At 35.1% G+C, this 15,147-nt stretch overlaps 1 protein-coding gene across 8 annotated transcripts in view; it reads left to right on the forward strand.

Moving 5' to 3' along the window:
- Positions 1-15,147, forward strand: part of arhgap21a (Rho GTPase activating protein 21a) — a 100,332-nt gene that overhangs the window by 62,779 nt on the left and 22,406 nt on the right. For all 8 annotated transcript variants that reach the window (XM_083543645.1, XM_083543646.1, XM_083543647.1 and 5 more), the window contains one exon: positions 14,119-14,247. In XM_083543645.1, coding sequence (XP_083399771.1) covers positions 14,119-14,247 — 129 coding nt within the window. The remainder of the gene's footprint in view (positions 1-14,118; positions 14,248-15,147) is intronic.

The following is a 15,147-nucleotide window of genomic DNA, read 5'->3' on the forward strand; positions in this document are numbered from 1 at the left end:
GTAGGATAGTGTGTATTTATTGGAGGATAGTGTGTGTATATATTGGAGGATAGTGTGTATATATTGGAGGATAATTGGAGGATAGTGTGTATATATTTGAGGATAGTGTGTGTATGTTGGAGGATAGTGTGTATATATTGGAGGATAGTGTGTATTTATTGGAGTATAGTGTGTATATATTGGAGGATAGTGTGTATTTATTGGAGGATAGTGTGTATATATTGGAGGATAGTGTGTAGTGTATATATTGGAGGATAGTGTGTATATATTGGAGGATAGTGTGTATTTATTGGAGGATAGTGTGTATTTATTGCAGGATAGTGTGTATATATTGGAGGATAGTGTGTGTATATATTGGAGGATAGTGTGTATTTATTGAAGGATAGTGTGTATATATTGGAGGATAGTGTATATATATTGGAGGATAGTGTGTGTATATATTGGAGGATAGTGTGTATTTATTGGAGGATAGTGTGTATTTATTGAAGGATAGTGTGTATTTATTGAAGGATAGTGTGTATATATTGGAGGATAGTGTGTATATATTGGAGGATAGTGTGTATATGTTGGAGGATAGTGTGTATATATTGGAGGATAGTGTGTATTTATTGGAGTATAGTGTGTATATATTGGAGGATAGTGTGTGTATATATTGGAGGATAGTGTGTATTTATTGGAGGATAGTGTGTTTATATTGGAGGATCGTGTGTGTATATATTGAAGGATAGTGTGTATATATTGGAGGATAGTGTGTATATATTGGAGGATAGTGTGTGTATGTTGGAGGATAGTGTGTATATATTGGAGGATAGTGTGTATATATTTGAGGATAGTGTGTATATATTGGAGGATAGTGTGTATTTATTGAAGGATAGTGTGTATATATTGGAGGATGGTGTATATATTGGAGGATAGTGTGTATATATTGGAGGATAGTGTGTATATATTGAAGGATAGTGTGTATTTATTGGAGGATAGTGTGTATATATTGGAGGATAGTGTGTATTTATTGAAGGATAGTGTGTATATATTGGAGGATAGTGTGTATTTATTGGAGTATAGTGTGTATATATTGGAGGATAGTGTGTGTATATATTGGAGGATCGTGTGTATTTATTGGAGGATAGTGTGTATTTATTGGAGGATAGTGTGTATATATTGGAGGATAGTGTGTGTATATATTAGAGGTTAGTGTGTATTTATTGAAGGATAGTGTGTATATATTGGAGGATCGTGTGTGTATATATTGAAGGATAGTGTGTATTTATTGGAGGATAGTGTGTTTATATTGGAGGATAGTGTGTATATATTGGAGGATAGTGTGTATTTATTGGAGGATAGTGTGTTTATATTGGAGGATAGTGTGTGTGTGTGTATATTGGAGGATAGTGTGTATTTATTTAAGGATAGTGTGTTTATATTGGAGGATAGTGTGTATATATTGGAGGATAGTGTGTATATATTGGAGGATAGTGTGTGTATATATTGAAGGATAGTGTGTATTTATTTGAGGATAGTGTGTTTATTTTGGAGGATAGTGTGTATATATTGGAGGATAGTGTGTGTATATATTGTAGGATAGTGTGTATATATTGTAGGATAGTGTGTATATATTGTAGGATAGTGTGTGTATATATATTGGAGGATAGTGTGTGTATATATTGGAGGATAGTGTGTATTTATTTGAGGATAGTGTGTTTATATTGAAGGATAGTGTGTATATATTGGAGGATAGTGTGTATATATTGGAGGATAGTGTGTGTATATATTGGAGGATAGTGTGTATTTATTGGAGGATAGTGTGTTTATATTGGAGGATAGTGTGTGTATATATTGGAGGATAGTGTGTATATATTGGAGGATAGTGTGTATTTATTTAAGGATAGTGTGTTTATATTGGAGGATAGTGTGTATATATTGGAGGATAGTGTGTGTATATATTGGAGGACAGTGTGTATTTATTTGAGGATAGTGTGTTTATATTGGAGGATAGTGTGTATATGTTGGAGGATAGTGTGTGTATATATTGGAGGATAGTGTGTATTTATTGAAGGATAGTGTGTATATATTGGAGGATAGTGTGTATATATTGGAGGATAGTGTGTATATATTGGAGGATAGTGTGTGTATGTTGGAGAATAGTGTGTATATGTTGGAGGATAGTGTGTGTATATATTGGATGATAGTGTGTATTTATTGAAGGATAGTGTGTATATATTGGAGGATAGTGTGTGTATGTTGGAGGATAGTGTGTATATGTTGGAGGATAGTGTGTGTATATATTGGATGATAGTGTGTATTTATTGAAGGATAGTGTGTATATATTGGAGGATAGTGTGTATATATTGGAGGATAGTGTGTTTATATTGGAGGATAGTGTGTTTATATTGGAGGATAGTGTGTATTTATTGGAGGATAGTGTGTGTATATATTGGAGGATAGTGTGTATATATTGGAGGGTAGTGTGTGTATATATTGGAGGATAGTGTGTATATATTGGAGGATGGTGTATATATTGAAGGATATTGTGTATATATTGGAGGATAGTGTGTATATATTGGAGGATAGTGTGTATTTATTGAAGGATAGTGTGTATATATTGGAGGATAGTGTGTATATATTGGAGGATAGTGTGTATATATTGGAGGATAGTGTGTGTATATATTGGAGGATAGTGTGTATTTATTGGAGGATAGTGTGTATATATTGGAGGATAGTGTGTGTGTGTATATTGGAGGATAGTGTGTGTGTATATTGGAGGATAGTGTGTGTGTGTATATTGGAGGATAGTGTGTGTGTATATTGGAGGATAGTGTGTGTATATTGGAGGATAGTGTGTGTGTATATTGGAGGATAGTGTGTGTATATTGGAGGATAGTGTGTGTATATATTGGAGGATAGTGTGTGTGTATATTGGAGGATAGTGTGTATATATTGGAGGATAGTGTGTGTATATATTGGAGGATAGTGTGTGTGTATATTGGAGGATAGTGTGTGTATATAAGAGGATAGTGTGTGTTTATATTGGAGGATAGTGTGTGTATATTGGAGGATAGTGTGTGTGTGTGTATTGGAGGATAGTGTGTGTGTATATTTGAGGATAGTGTGCATATATTGGAGGATAGTGTGTATATATTGTAGGATAGTGTGTATTTATTGGAGGATAGTGTGTGTATATATTGGAGGATAGTGTGTATATATTGGAGGATAATTGGAGGATAGTGTGTATATATTTGAGGATAGTGTGTGTATGTTGGAGGATAGTGTGTATATATTGGAGGATAGTGTGTATATATTGGAGGATAGTGTGTATTTATTGGAGGATAGTGTGTATATATTGGAGGATAGTGTGTGTATATATTGGAGGATAGTGTGTATTTATTGAAGGATAGTGTGTATATATTGGAGGATAGTGTATATATATTGGAGGATAGTGTGTGTATATATTGGAGGATAGTGTGTATTTATTGAAGGATAGTGTGTATTTATTGAAGGATAGTGTGTATATATTGGAGGATAGTGTGTGTATATATTGGAGGATAGTGTGTATTTATTGAAGGATAGTGTGTATTTATTGAAGGATAGTGTGTATATATTGGAGGATAGTGTGTATATATTGGAGGATAGTGTGTATATGTTGGAGGATAGTGTGTATATATTGAAGGATAGTGTGTATTTATTGGAGTATAGTGTGTATATATTGGAGCATAGTGTGTGTATATATTGGAGGATAGTGTGTATTTATTGGAGGATAGTGTGTTTATATTTGAGGATAGTGTGTATATATTGGAGGATAGTGTGTATTTATTGAAGGATAGTGTGTATGTATTGGAGGATGGTGTATATATTGGAGGATAGTGTGTATATATTGGAGGATAGTGTGTATATATTGAAGGATAGTGTGTATTTATTGGAGGATAGTGTGTATATATTGGAGGATAGTGTGTATTTATTGAAGGATAGTGTGTATGTATTGGAGGATGGTGTATATATTGGAGGATAGTGTGTATATATTGGAGGATAGTGTGTATATATTGAAGGATAGTGTGTATTTATTGGAGGATAGTGTGTATATATTGGAGGATAGTGTGTATTTATTGAAGGATAGTGTGTATATATTGGAGGATAGTGTGTATTTATTGGAGTATAGTGTGTATATATTGGAGGATAGTGTGTGTATATATTGGAGGATAGTGTGTATTTATTGAAGGATAGTGTGTATTTATTGAAGGATAGTGTGTATTTATTGAAGGATAGTGTGTATATATTGGAGGATAGTGTGTATATATTGGAGGATAGTGTGTATATGTTGGAGGATAGTGTGTATATATTGGAGGATAGTGTGTATTTATTGTAGTATAGTGTGTATATATTGGAGGATAGTGTGTGTATATATTGGAGGATAGTGTGTATTTATTGGAGGATAGTGTGTTTATATTGGAGGATAGTGTGTATATATTGGAGGATAGTGTGTATATATTGGAGGATAGTGTGTATATATTGGAGGATAGTGTGTATATATTGGAGGATAGTGTGTTTATATTGGAGGATAGTGTGTATATATTGGAGGATAGTGTGTGTATGTTGGAGGATAGTGTGTATATATTGGAGGATAGTGTGTATTTATTGTAGTATAGTGTGTATATATTGGAGGATAGTGTGTGTATATATTGGAGGATAGTGTGTATTTATTGGAGGATAGTGTGTTTATATTGGAGGATAGTGTGTATATATTGGAGGATAGTGTGTATATATTGGAGGATAGTGTGTATATATATGAGGATAGTGTGTATATATTGGAGGATAGTGTGTATTTATTGGAGGATAGTGTGTTTATATTGGAGGATAGTGTGTGTATATATTGGAGGATAGTGTGTATTTATTTAAGGATAGTGTGTATATATTGGAGGATCGTGTGTATATATTGGAGGATAGTGTGTGTATGTTGGAGGATAGTGTGTATATGTTGGAGGATAGTGTGTATATATTAGAGGATAGTGTGTATATATTGGAGGATAGTGTGTATTTATTGAAGGATAGTGTGTATATATTGGAGGATAGTGTGTATATATTGGAGGATAGTGTGTATTTATTGGAGGATAGTGTGTTTATATTGGAGGATAGTGTGTATATATTGGAGGATAGTGTGTATATATTGGAGGATAGTGTGTTTATATTGGAGGATAGTGTGTATATATTGGAGGATAGTGTGTATATATTGGAGGATAGTGTGTGTATATATTGGAGGATAGTGTGTATTTATTGGAGGATAGTGTGTTTATATTGGAGGATAGTGTGTATATATTGGAGGATAGTGTGTGTATATTGGAGGATAGTGTGTATATATTGGAGGATAGTGTGTATATATTGGAGGATAGTGTGTTTATATTGGAGGATAGTGTGTATATATTGGAGGATAGTGTGTGTATGTTGGAGGATAGTGTGTATATATTGGAGGATAGTGTGTATTTATTGTAGTATAGTGTGTATATATTGGAGGATAGTGTGTGTATATATTGGAGGATAGTGTGTATTTATTGGAGGATAGTGTGTTTATATTGGAGGATAGTGTGTATATATTGGAGGATAGTGTGTATATATTGGAGGATAGTGTGTATATATATGAGGATAGTGTGTATATATTGGAGGATAGTGTGTATTTATTGGAGGATAGTGTGTTTATATTGGAGGATAGTGTGTGTATATATTGGAGGATAGTGTGTATTTATTTAAGGATAGTGTGTATATATTGGAGGATCGTGTGTATATATTGGAGGATAGTGTGTGTATGTTGGAGGATAGTGTGTATATGTTGGAGGATAGTGTGTATATATTAGAGGATAGTGTGTATATATTGGAGGATAGTGTGTATTTATTGAAGGATAGTGTGTATATATTGGAGGATAGTGTGTATATATTGGAGGATAGTGTGTATTTATTGGAGGATAGTGTGTTTATATTGGAGGATAGTGTGTATATATTGGAGGATAGTGTGTATATATTGGAGGATAGTGTGTTTATATTGGAGGATAGTGTGTATATATTGGAGGATAGTGTGTATATATTGGAGTATAGTGTGTGTATATTGGAGGATAGTGTGTATATACAGTGAGGAAAATAAGTATTTGAACACTCTGCTATTTTGCAAGTTCTCCGACTTAGAAATCATGGAGGAGTCTGAAATTGTCATCGGAGGTGCATGTCCACTGTGAGAGACATAATCTAAAAAAAAAATCCAGAAATCACAATATATGATTTTTAAACTATTTATTTGTATGATACAGCTGCAAATAAGTATTTGAACACCTGAGAAAGTCAATGTTAATATTTGGTACAGGAGCCTTTGTTTGCAATTACAGAGGTCAAACGTTTCCTGTAGTTTTTCACCAGGTTCACAAACACTGCAGGAGGGATTTTGGCCCACTCCTCCACACAGATCTTCTCTAGATTAGTCAGGTTTCTGGCCTGACACTGGGAAACACGGACTTTAAGCTCCCTCCAAAGATTCTCTATTGGGTTTAGGTCTGGAGACTGGCTAGGCCACGCCAGAACCTTGATATGCTTCTTACAGAGCCACTTCTTGGTTATCCTGGCTGTGTGCTTCAGGTCATTGTCATGTTGGAAGACCCAGCCTCGACCCATCTTAAATGCTCTAACTGAGGAAAGGAGGTTGTTCCCCAAAATCTCGCAATACATGGCCCCGGTCATCCTCTCCTTAATACAGTGCAGTCGCCCTGTCCCATGTACAGAAAAACACCCCCAAAGCATGATGCTACCACCCCCATGCTTCACAGTAGGGATGGTGTTCTTGGGATGGTACTCATCATTTTTCTTCCTTCAAACATGTTTAGTGGAATTATGACCCAAAAGTTCTATTTTGGTCTCATCTGACCACATGACTTTCTCCCATGACTCCTCTGGAACATCCAAATGGTCATTGGCAAACTTAAGATGTGCCTGGACATGTGCTGGTTTAAGCAGGGGAACCTTCCGTGCCATGCATGATTTCAAACCATGACGTCTTAGTGTATTACCAACAGTAACCTTGGAAACGGTGGTCCCAGCTCTTTTCAGGCCGTTGATCAGCTCCTCCTGTGTAGTTCTGGGCTGATTTCTCATCTTCCTTAGGATCATTGAGACCCCACGAGGTGAGATCTTGCATGAAGCCCCAGTCTGAGGGAGATTGACAGTCATGTTTAGCTTCTTCCATTTTCTAATGATTGCTCCAACAGTGGACCTTTTTTCACCAAGCTGCTTGGCAATTTCCCCGTAGCCCTTTCCAGCCTTGTGGAGGTGTACAATTTTGTCCCTGGTGTCTTTGGACAGCTCTTTGGTCTTGTCCATGTTAGTAGTTGGATTCTTACTGATTGTATGGGGTGGACAGGTGTCTTTATGCAGCAAACGACCTCAAACAGGTGAATCTAATTTAGGATAATAAATGTAGTGGAGGTGGACATTTTAAAGGCAGACTAACAGGTCTTTGAGGGTCAGAATTCTAGCTGATAGACAGGTGTTCAAATACTTATTTGCAGCTGTATCATACAAATAAATAGTTTAAAAATCATATATTGTGATTTCTGGATTTTTTTTTTTTAGATTATGTCTCTCACAGTGGACATGCACCTACGATGACAATTTCAGACCCCTCCATGATTTCTAAGTGGGAGAACTTGCAAAATAGCAGCGTGTTCAAATACTTATTTTCCTCACTGTATTGGAGGATAGTGTGTGTATATTGGAGGATAGTGTGTATATATTGGAGGATAGTGTGTGTATATTGGAGGATAGTGTGTATATATTGGAGGATAGTGTGTATATATTGGAGTATAGTGTGTGTATATTGGAGGATAGTGTGTATATATTGGAGGATAGTGTGTGTATATTGGAGGATAGTGTGTATATATTGGAGGATAGTGTGTGTATATATTGGAGGATAGTGTGTAGTGTATATATTGGAGGATAGTGTGTGTATATATTGGAGGATAGTGTGTGTATATATTGGAGGATAGTGTGTATATATTGGAGGATAGTGTCTATATATTGGAGGATAGTGTCTATATATTGGAGGATAGTGTCTATATATTGGAGGATAGTGTGTATATATTGGAGGATAGTGTGTGTATATTGGAGGATAGTGTGTATATATTGGAGTATAGTGTGTGTATATTGGAGGATAGTGTGTATATATTGGAGGATAGTGTGTATATATTGGAGGATAGTGTGTTTATATTGGAGGATAGTGTGTATATATTGGAGGATAGTGTGTGTATGTTGGAGGATAGTGTGTATATATTGGAGGATAGTGTGTATTTATTGTAGTATAGTGTGTATATATTGGAGGATAGTGTGTGTATATATTGGAGGATAGTGTGTATTTATTGGAGGATAGTGTGTTTATATTGGAGGATAGTGTGTATATATTGGAGGATAGTGTGTATATATTGGAGGATAGTGTGTATTTATTGGAGGATAGTGTGTTTATATTGGAGGATAGTGTGTGTATATATTGGAGGATAGTGTGTATTTATTTAAGGATAGTGTGTATATATTGGAGGATCGTGTGTGTATATTGGAGGATAGTGTGTATATATTGGAGGATAGTGTGTATATATTGGAGGATAGTGTGTGTATGTTGGAGGATAGTGTGTATATGTTGGAGGATAGTGTGTATATATTAGAGGATAGTGTGTATATATTGGAGGATAGTGTGTATATATTGGAGGATAGTGTGTGTATATTGGAGGATAGTGTGTATATATTGGAGGATAGTGTGTATATATTGGAGGATAGTGTGTGTATGTTGGAGGATAGTGTGTATATGTTGGAGGATAGTGTGTATATATTAGAGGATAGTGTGTATATATTGGAGGATAGTGTGTATTTATTGAAGGATAGTGTGTATATATTGGAGGATGGTGTATATATTGGAGGATAGTGTGTATATATTGGAGGATAGTGTGTATTTATTGGAGGATAGTGTGTTTATATTGGAGGATAGTGTGTATATATTGGAGGATAGTGTGTTTATATTGGAGGATAGTGTGTATATATTGGAGGATAGTGTGTATATATTGGAGGATAGTGTGTATATATTGGAGGATAGTGTGTATTTATTGGAGGATAGTGTGTTTATATTGGAGGATAGTGTGTGTATATATTGGAGGATAGTGTGTATTTATTGAAGGATAGTGTGTATATATTGGAGGATAGTGTGTATTTATTTGAGGATAGTGTGTTTATATTGGAGGATAGTGTGTATATATTGGAGGATAGTGTGTGTATATATTGGAGGATAGTGTGTATTTATTTGAGGATAGTGTGTATATATTGGAGGATAGTGTGTATATATTGGAGGATAGTGTGTTTATATTGGAGGATAGTGTGTATTTATTGGAGGATAGTGTGTTTATATTGGAGGATAGTGTGTATATATTGGAGGATAGTGTGTTTATATTGGAGGATAGTGTGTATATATTGGAGGATAGTGTGTATATATTGGAGGATAGTGTGTATATATTGGAGGATAGTGTGTATATATTGGAGGATAGTGTGTATATATTGGAGGATAGTGTGTATATGTTGGAGGATAGTGTGTGTATGTTGGAGGATAGTGTGTATATGTTGGAGGATAGTGTGTGTATATATTGGAGGATAGTGTGTATTTATTGAAGGATAGTGTGTATATATTGGAGGATAGTGTGTATATATTGGAGGATAGTGTGTGTATATATTGGAGGATAGTGTGTATTTATTGAAGGATAGTGTGTATATATTGGAGGATAGTGTGTGTATATATTGGAGGATAGTGTGTATTTATTGAAGGATAGTGTGTATATATTGGAGGATAGTGTGTATATATTGGAGGATAGTGTGTGTATATATTGGAGGATAGTGTGTATTTATTGGAGGATAGTGTGTTTATATTGGAGGATAGTGTGTGTATATATTGGAGGATAGTGTGTATTTATTGAAGGATAGTGTGTATATATTGGAGGATAGTGTGTATATGTTGGAGGATAGTGTGTGTATGTTGGAGGATAGTGTGTATATGTTGGAGGATAGTGTGTGTATATATTGGAGGATAGTGTGTATTTATTGAAGGATAGTGTGTATATATTGGAGGATAGTGTGTATATATTGGAGGATAGTGTGTGTATATATTGGAGGATAGTGTGTATTTATTGAAGGATAGTGTGTATATATTGGAGGATAGTGTGTATATATTGGAGGATAGTGTGTGTATATATTGGAGGATAGTGTGTATTTATTGAAGGATAGTGTGTATATATTGGAGGATAGTGTGTATATATTGGAGGATAGTGTGTGTATATATTGGAGGATAGTGTGTATTTATTGAAGGATAGTGTGTTTATATTGGAGGATAGTGTGTGTATATATTGGAGGATAGTGTGTATTTATTGAAGGATAGTGTGTTTATATTGGAGGATAGTGTGTATATATTGGAGGATAGTGTGTATTTATTTGAGGATAGTGTGTTTATATTGGAGGATAGTGTGTATATATTGGAGGATAGTGTGTGTATATATTGGAGGATAGTGTGTATTTATTTGAGGATAGTGTGTATATATTGGAGGATAGTGTGTATATATTGGAGGATAGTGTGTTTATATTGGAGGATAGTGTGTATATGTTGGAGGATAGTGTGTGTATATATTGGAGGATAGTGTGTATTTATTGAAGGATAGTGTGTATATATTGGAGGATAGTGTGTATATATTGGAGGATAGTGTGTTTATATTGGAGGATAGTGTGTATTTATTGGAGGATAGTGTGTGTATATATTGGAGGATAGTGTGTAGTGTATATATTGGAGGATAGTGTGTATATATTGGAGGATAGTGTGTGTATATATTGGAGGATAGTGTGTATTTATTGAAGGATAGTGTGTATATATTGGAGGATAGTGTGTGTATATATTGGAGGATAGTGTGTATTTATTGAAGGATAGTGTGTATATATTGGAGGATAGTGTGTATATATTGGAGGATAGTGTGTGTATATATTGGAGGATAGTGTGTATTTATTGGAGGATAGTGTGTTTATATTGGAGGATAGTGTGTGTATATATTGGAGGATAGTGTGTATTTATTGAAGGATAGTGTGTATATATTGGAGGATAGTGTGTATATGTTGGAGGATAGTGTGTGTATGTTGGAGGATAGTGTGTATATGTTGGAGGATAGTGTGTGTATATATTGGAGGATAGTGTGTATTTATTGAAGGATAGTGTGTATATATTGGAGGATAGTGTGTATATATTGGAGGATAGTGTGTGTATATATTGGAGGATAGTGTGTATTTATTGAAGGATAGTGTGTATATATTGGAGGATAGTGTGTATATATTGGAGGATAGTGTGTGTATATATTGGAGGATAGTGTGTATTTATTGAAGGATAGTGTGTATATATTGGAGGATAGTGTGTATATATTGGAGGATAGTGTGTGTATATATTGGAGGATAGTGTGTATTTATTGAAGGATAGTGTGTTTATATTGGAGGATAGTGTGTGTATATATTGGAGGATAGTGTGTATTTATTGAAGGATAGTGTGTTTATATTGGAGGATAGTGTGTATATATTGGAGGATAGTGTGTATTTATTTGAGGATAGTGTGTTTATATTGGAGGATAGTGTGTATATATTGGAGGATAGTGTGTGTATATATTGGAGGATAGTGTGTATTTATTTGAGGATAGTGTGTATATATTGGAGGATAGTGTGTATATATTGGAGGATAGTGTGTTTATATTGGAGGATAGTGTGTATATGTTGGAGGATAGTGTGTGTATATATTGGAGGATAGTGTGTATTTATTGAAGGATAGTGTGTATATATTGGAGGATAGTGTGTATATATTGGAGGATAGTGTGTTTATATTGGAGGATAGTGTGTATTTATTGGAGGATAGTGTGTGTATATATTGGAGGATAGTGTGTAGTGTATATATTGGAGGATAGTGTGTATATATTGGAGGATAGTGTGTGTATATATTGGAGGATAGTGTGTGTATATATTGGAGGATAGTGTGTATATATTGGAGGATAGTGTGTGTATATATTGGAGGATAGTGTGTATATATTGGAGGATAGTGTGTGTATATATTGGAGGATAGTGTGTATATATTGGAGGATAGTGTGTGTATATATTGGAGGATAGTGTGTATATATTGGAGGATAGTGTCTATATATTGGAGGATAGTGTCTATATATTGGAGGATAGTGTGTATATATTGGAGGATAGTGTGTGTATATATTGGAGGATAGTGTGTGTGTATATTGGAGGATAGTGTGTGTATATATTGGAGGATAGTGTGTATATATTGGAGGATAGTGTGTGTATATATTGGAGGATAGTGTGTGTATATATTGGAGGATAGTGTGTATATATTGGAGGATAGTGTGTGTATATATTGGAGGATAGTGTGTATAAATTGGAGGATAGTGTCTATATATTGGAGGATAGTGTCTATATATTGGAGGATAGTGTGTATATATTGTAGGATAGTGTGTGTATATTGGAGGATAGTGTGTATCTATTGGAGTATAGTGTGTGTATATTGGAGGATAGTGTGTGTATATTGGAGGATAGTGTGTATATATTGGAGGATAGTGTGTGTATATTGGAGGATAGTGTGTAGTGTATATATTGGAGGATAGTGTGTGTATATATTGGAGGATAGTGTGTATATATTGGAGGATAGTGTGTATATATTGGAGGATAGTGTGTGTATATTGGAGGATAGTGTGTATATATTGGAGGATAGTGTGTATATATTGGAGGATAGTGTGTGTATATTGGAGGATAGTGTGTATATATTGGAGGATAGTGTGTATATATTGGAGGATAGTGTGTATATATTGGAGTATAGTGTGTATATATTGGAGGATAGTGTGTATATATTGGAGGATAGTGTGTATATATTGGAGTATAGTGTGTGTATATTGGAGGATAGTGTGTATATATTGGAGGATAGTGTGTGTATATTGGAGGATAGTGTGTATATATTGGAGGATAGTGTGTGTATATTGGAGGATAGTGTGTATATTGGAGGATAGTGTGTATATATTGGAGGATAGTGTGTATATTGGAGGATAGTGTGTATATATTGGAGGATAGTGTGTGTATATTGGAGGATAGTGTGTATATATTGGAGGATAGTGTGTGTATATTGGAGGATAGTGTGTATATATTGGAGAATAGTGTGTGTATATTGGAGGATAGTGTGTATATATTGGAGGATAGTGTGTGTATATTGGAGGATAGTGTGTGTATATTGGAGGATAGTGTGTGTATATATTGGAGGATAGTGTGTATATATTGGAGGATAGTGTGTGTATATTGGAGGATAGTGTGTGTATATTGGAGGATAGTGTGTGTATATATTGGAGGATAGTGTGTATATTGGAGGATAGTGTGTATATATTGGAGGATAGTGTGTGTATATATTGGAGGATAGTGTGTATATATTGGAGGATAGTGTGTGTATATATTGGAGGATAGTGTGTATATATTGGAGGATAGTGTGTGTATTTTGGAGGATAGTGTGTGTATATTGGAGGATAGTGTGTGTATATTGGAGGATAGTGTGTATATATTGGAGGATAGTGTGTGTATATATTGGAGGATAGTGTGTATATATTGGAGGATAGTGTGTGTATTTTGGAGGATAGTGTGTGTATATTGGAGGATAGTGTGTGTATATTGGAGGATAGTGTGTATATATTGGAGGATAGTGTGTATATATTGGAGGATAGTGTGTGTATATTGGAGGATAGTGTGTATATTTTGGAGGATAGTGTGTATATTTTGGAGGATAGTGTGTGTATATTGGAGGATAGTGTGTATATTTTGGAGGATAGTGTGTATATTTTGGAGGATAGTGTGTTTATATTGGAGGATGAAGTAATGTGTGTGTAAGCATCGTAGGGACAATGGTGGACATGAAGGTGTTACGGTCAGGAAAATGAAAAAGCATTATGACCCAGTATTGCAGGTATAGCAAGACAATAATATCAGAAACCATGATAAAATGTTTGATCGTGATCTTGAATACTCGAATGCTAATGCTTTTAATCTCTTTTTCTTTCTCCACAGACGAGCCCTCCAGTCCCAGCGCCGACCTGAATGACACCCAGTTCCCAATTCCCACCGTCATCTCTGCTGCACCGCCAAGCCCCGCCTCTTCCTCTGCCATCCTACACCGCCAGCTCTCTCATGACCAAGGTGACACACAGAGGCTTTAATTTTCTGGTGTAAGAACAAAAACAAAAAAAATGCAGTAATATGAGTAAAAACTAAATTGAAATTCTGTGAATAAATCTTTTTTTTTTTTTCTTTAATGTCTAACTTGAGAACGCTTGCAGAATCCTAAATGACCAGTAGGGGGAGAGCAAAGTGTAGAGCTTAATGGCACAACCACTGAATTAGAGGAATCTAGTCTTAGTAGTCTTACGTTTTGCTCGGTACAGTGAGTGTTTCCAGATGTTTCAGTGTGGATGAGCAACTTTTTGGAAACAATTGAAATGATTTGAGTGTGGATTTAATTGGAAACTGCAAAGTAAAAATGTTACAAATGAATACGGAGTTAAAACGAGCTGTAGTGTCTCCATTGTCAGACAATACTGTGAGATATGAAGCGGTAGATGTTCAATCCTGCATGTTTAATACGATCTGGGAGCTAAAACACTCATCAGATACCTCAATTCTACAGCGAGGGATTGTTTAAGCTCCTTAGACATTTGGTCATTATTTCCTCTTCTTATTTGATCGTTTTTTTTTATAATCTATTTCGTATACATGCTTATAAAAATCAAGACTTTGCATCCCAAAGACAAAAAAAAAACTTGACCCAAAGGTCATAACTTTAAATCCCAGCCACACCATCCTACCACTGCTGGGCCCCAAAACGAGGCTGAGCAGTTGCTGACCTGCTGAGCAGTTGAGGGTTAAGGGCTTTGCGTAGAGGCCCAGCAGTGGTGGTGCTGGGATTTAAACTCACAACCTTTTGATAAGAAGTCTAACATCTTGGCCATATATATATATATATACACACACACACTATATGAACTATATGTGTGTGTGTGTGTGTGTGTGTGTGTGTGTGTGTGTATGTGTGTGTGTGTG

The sequence above is a fragment of the Silurus aristotelis genome (genome assembly GCF_946808225.1).
Source record: "Silurus aristotelis genome assembly, chromosome: 1".
Taxonomy (NCBI): Eukaryota; Metazoa; Chordata; class Actinopteri; order Siluriformes; family Siluridae; genus Silurus; species Silurus aristotelis.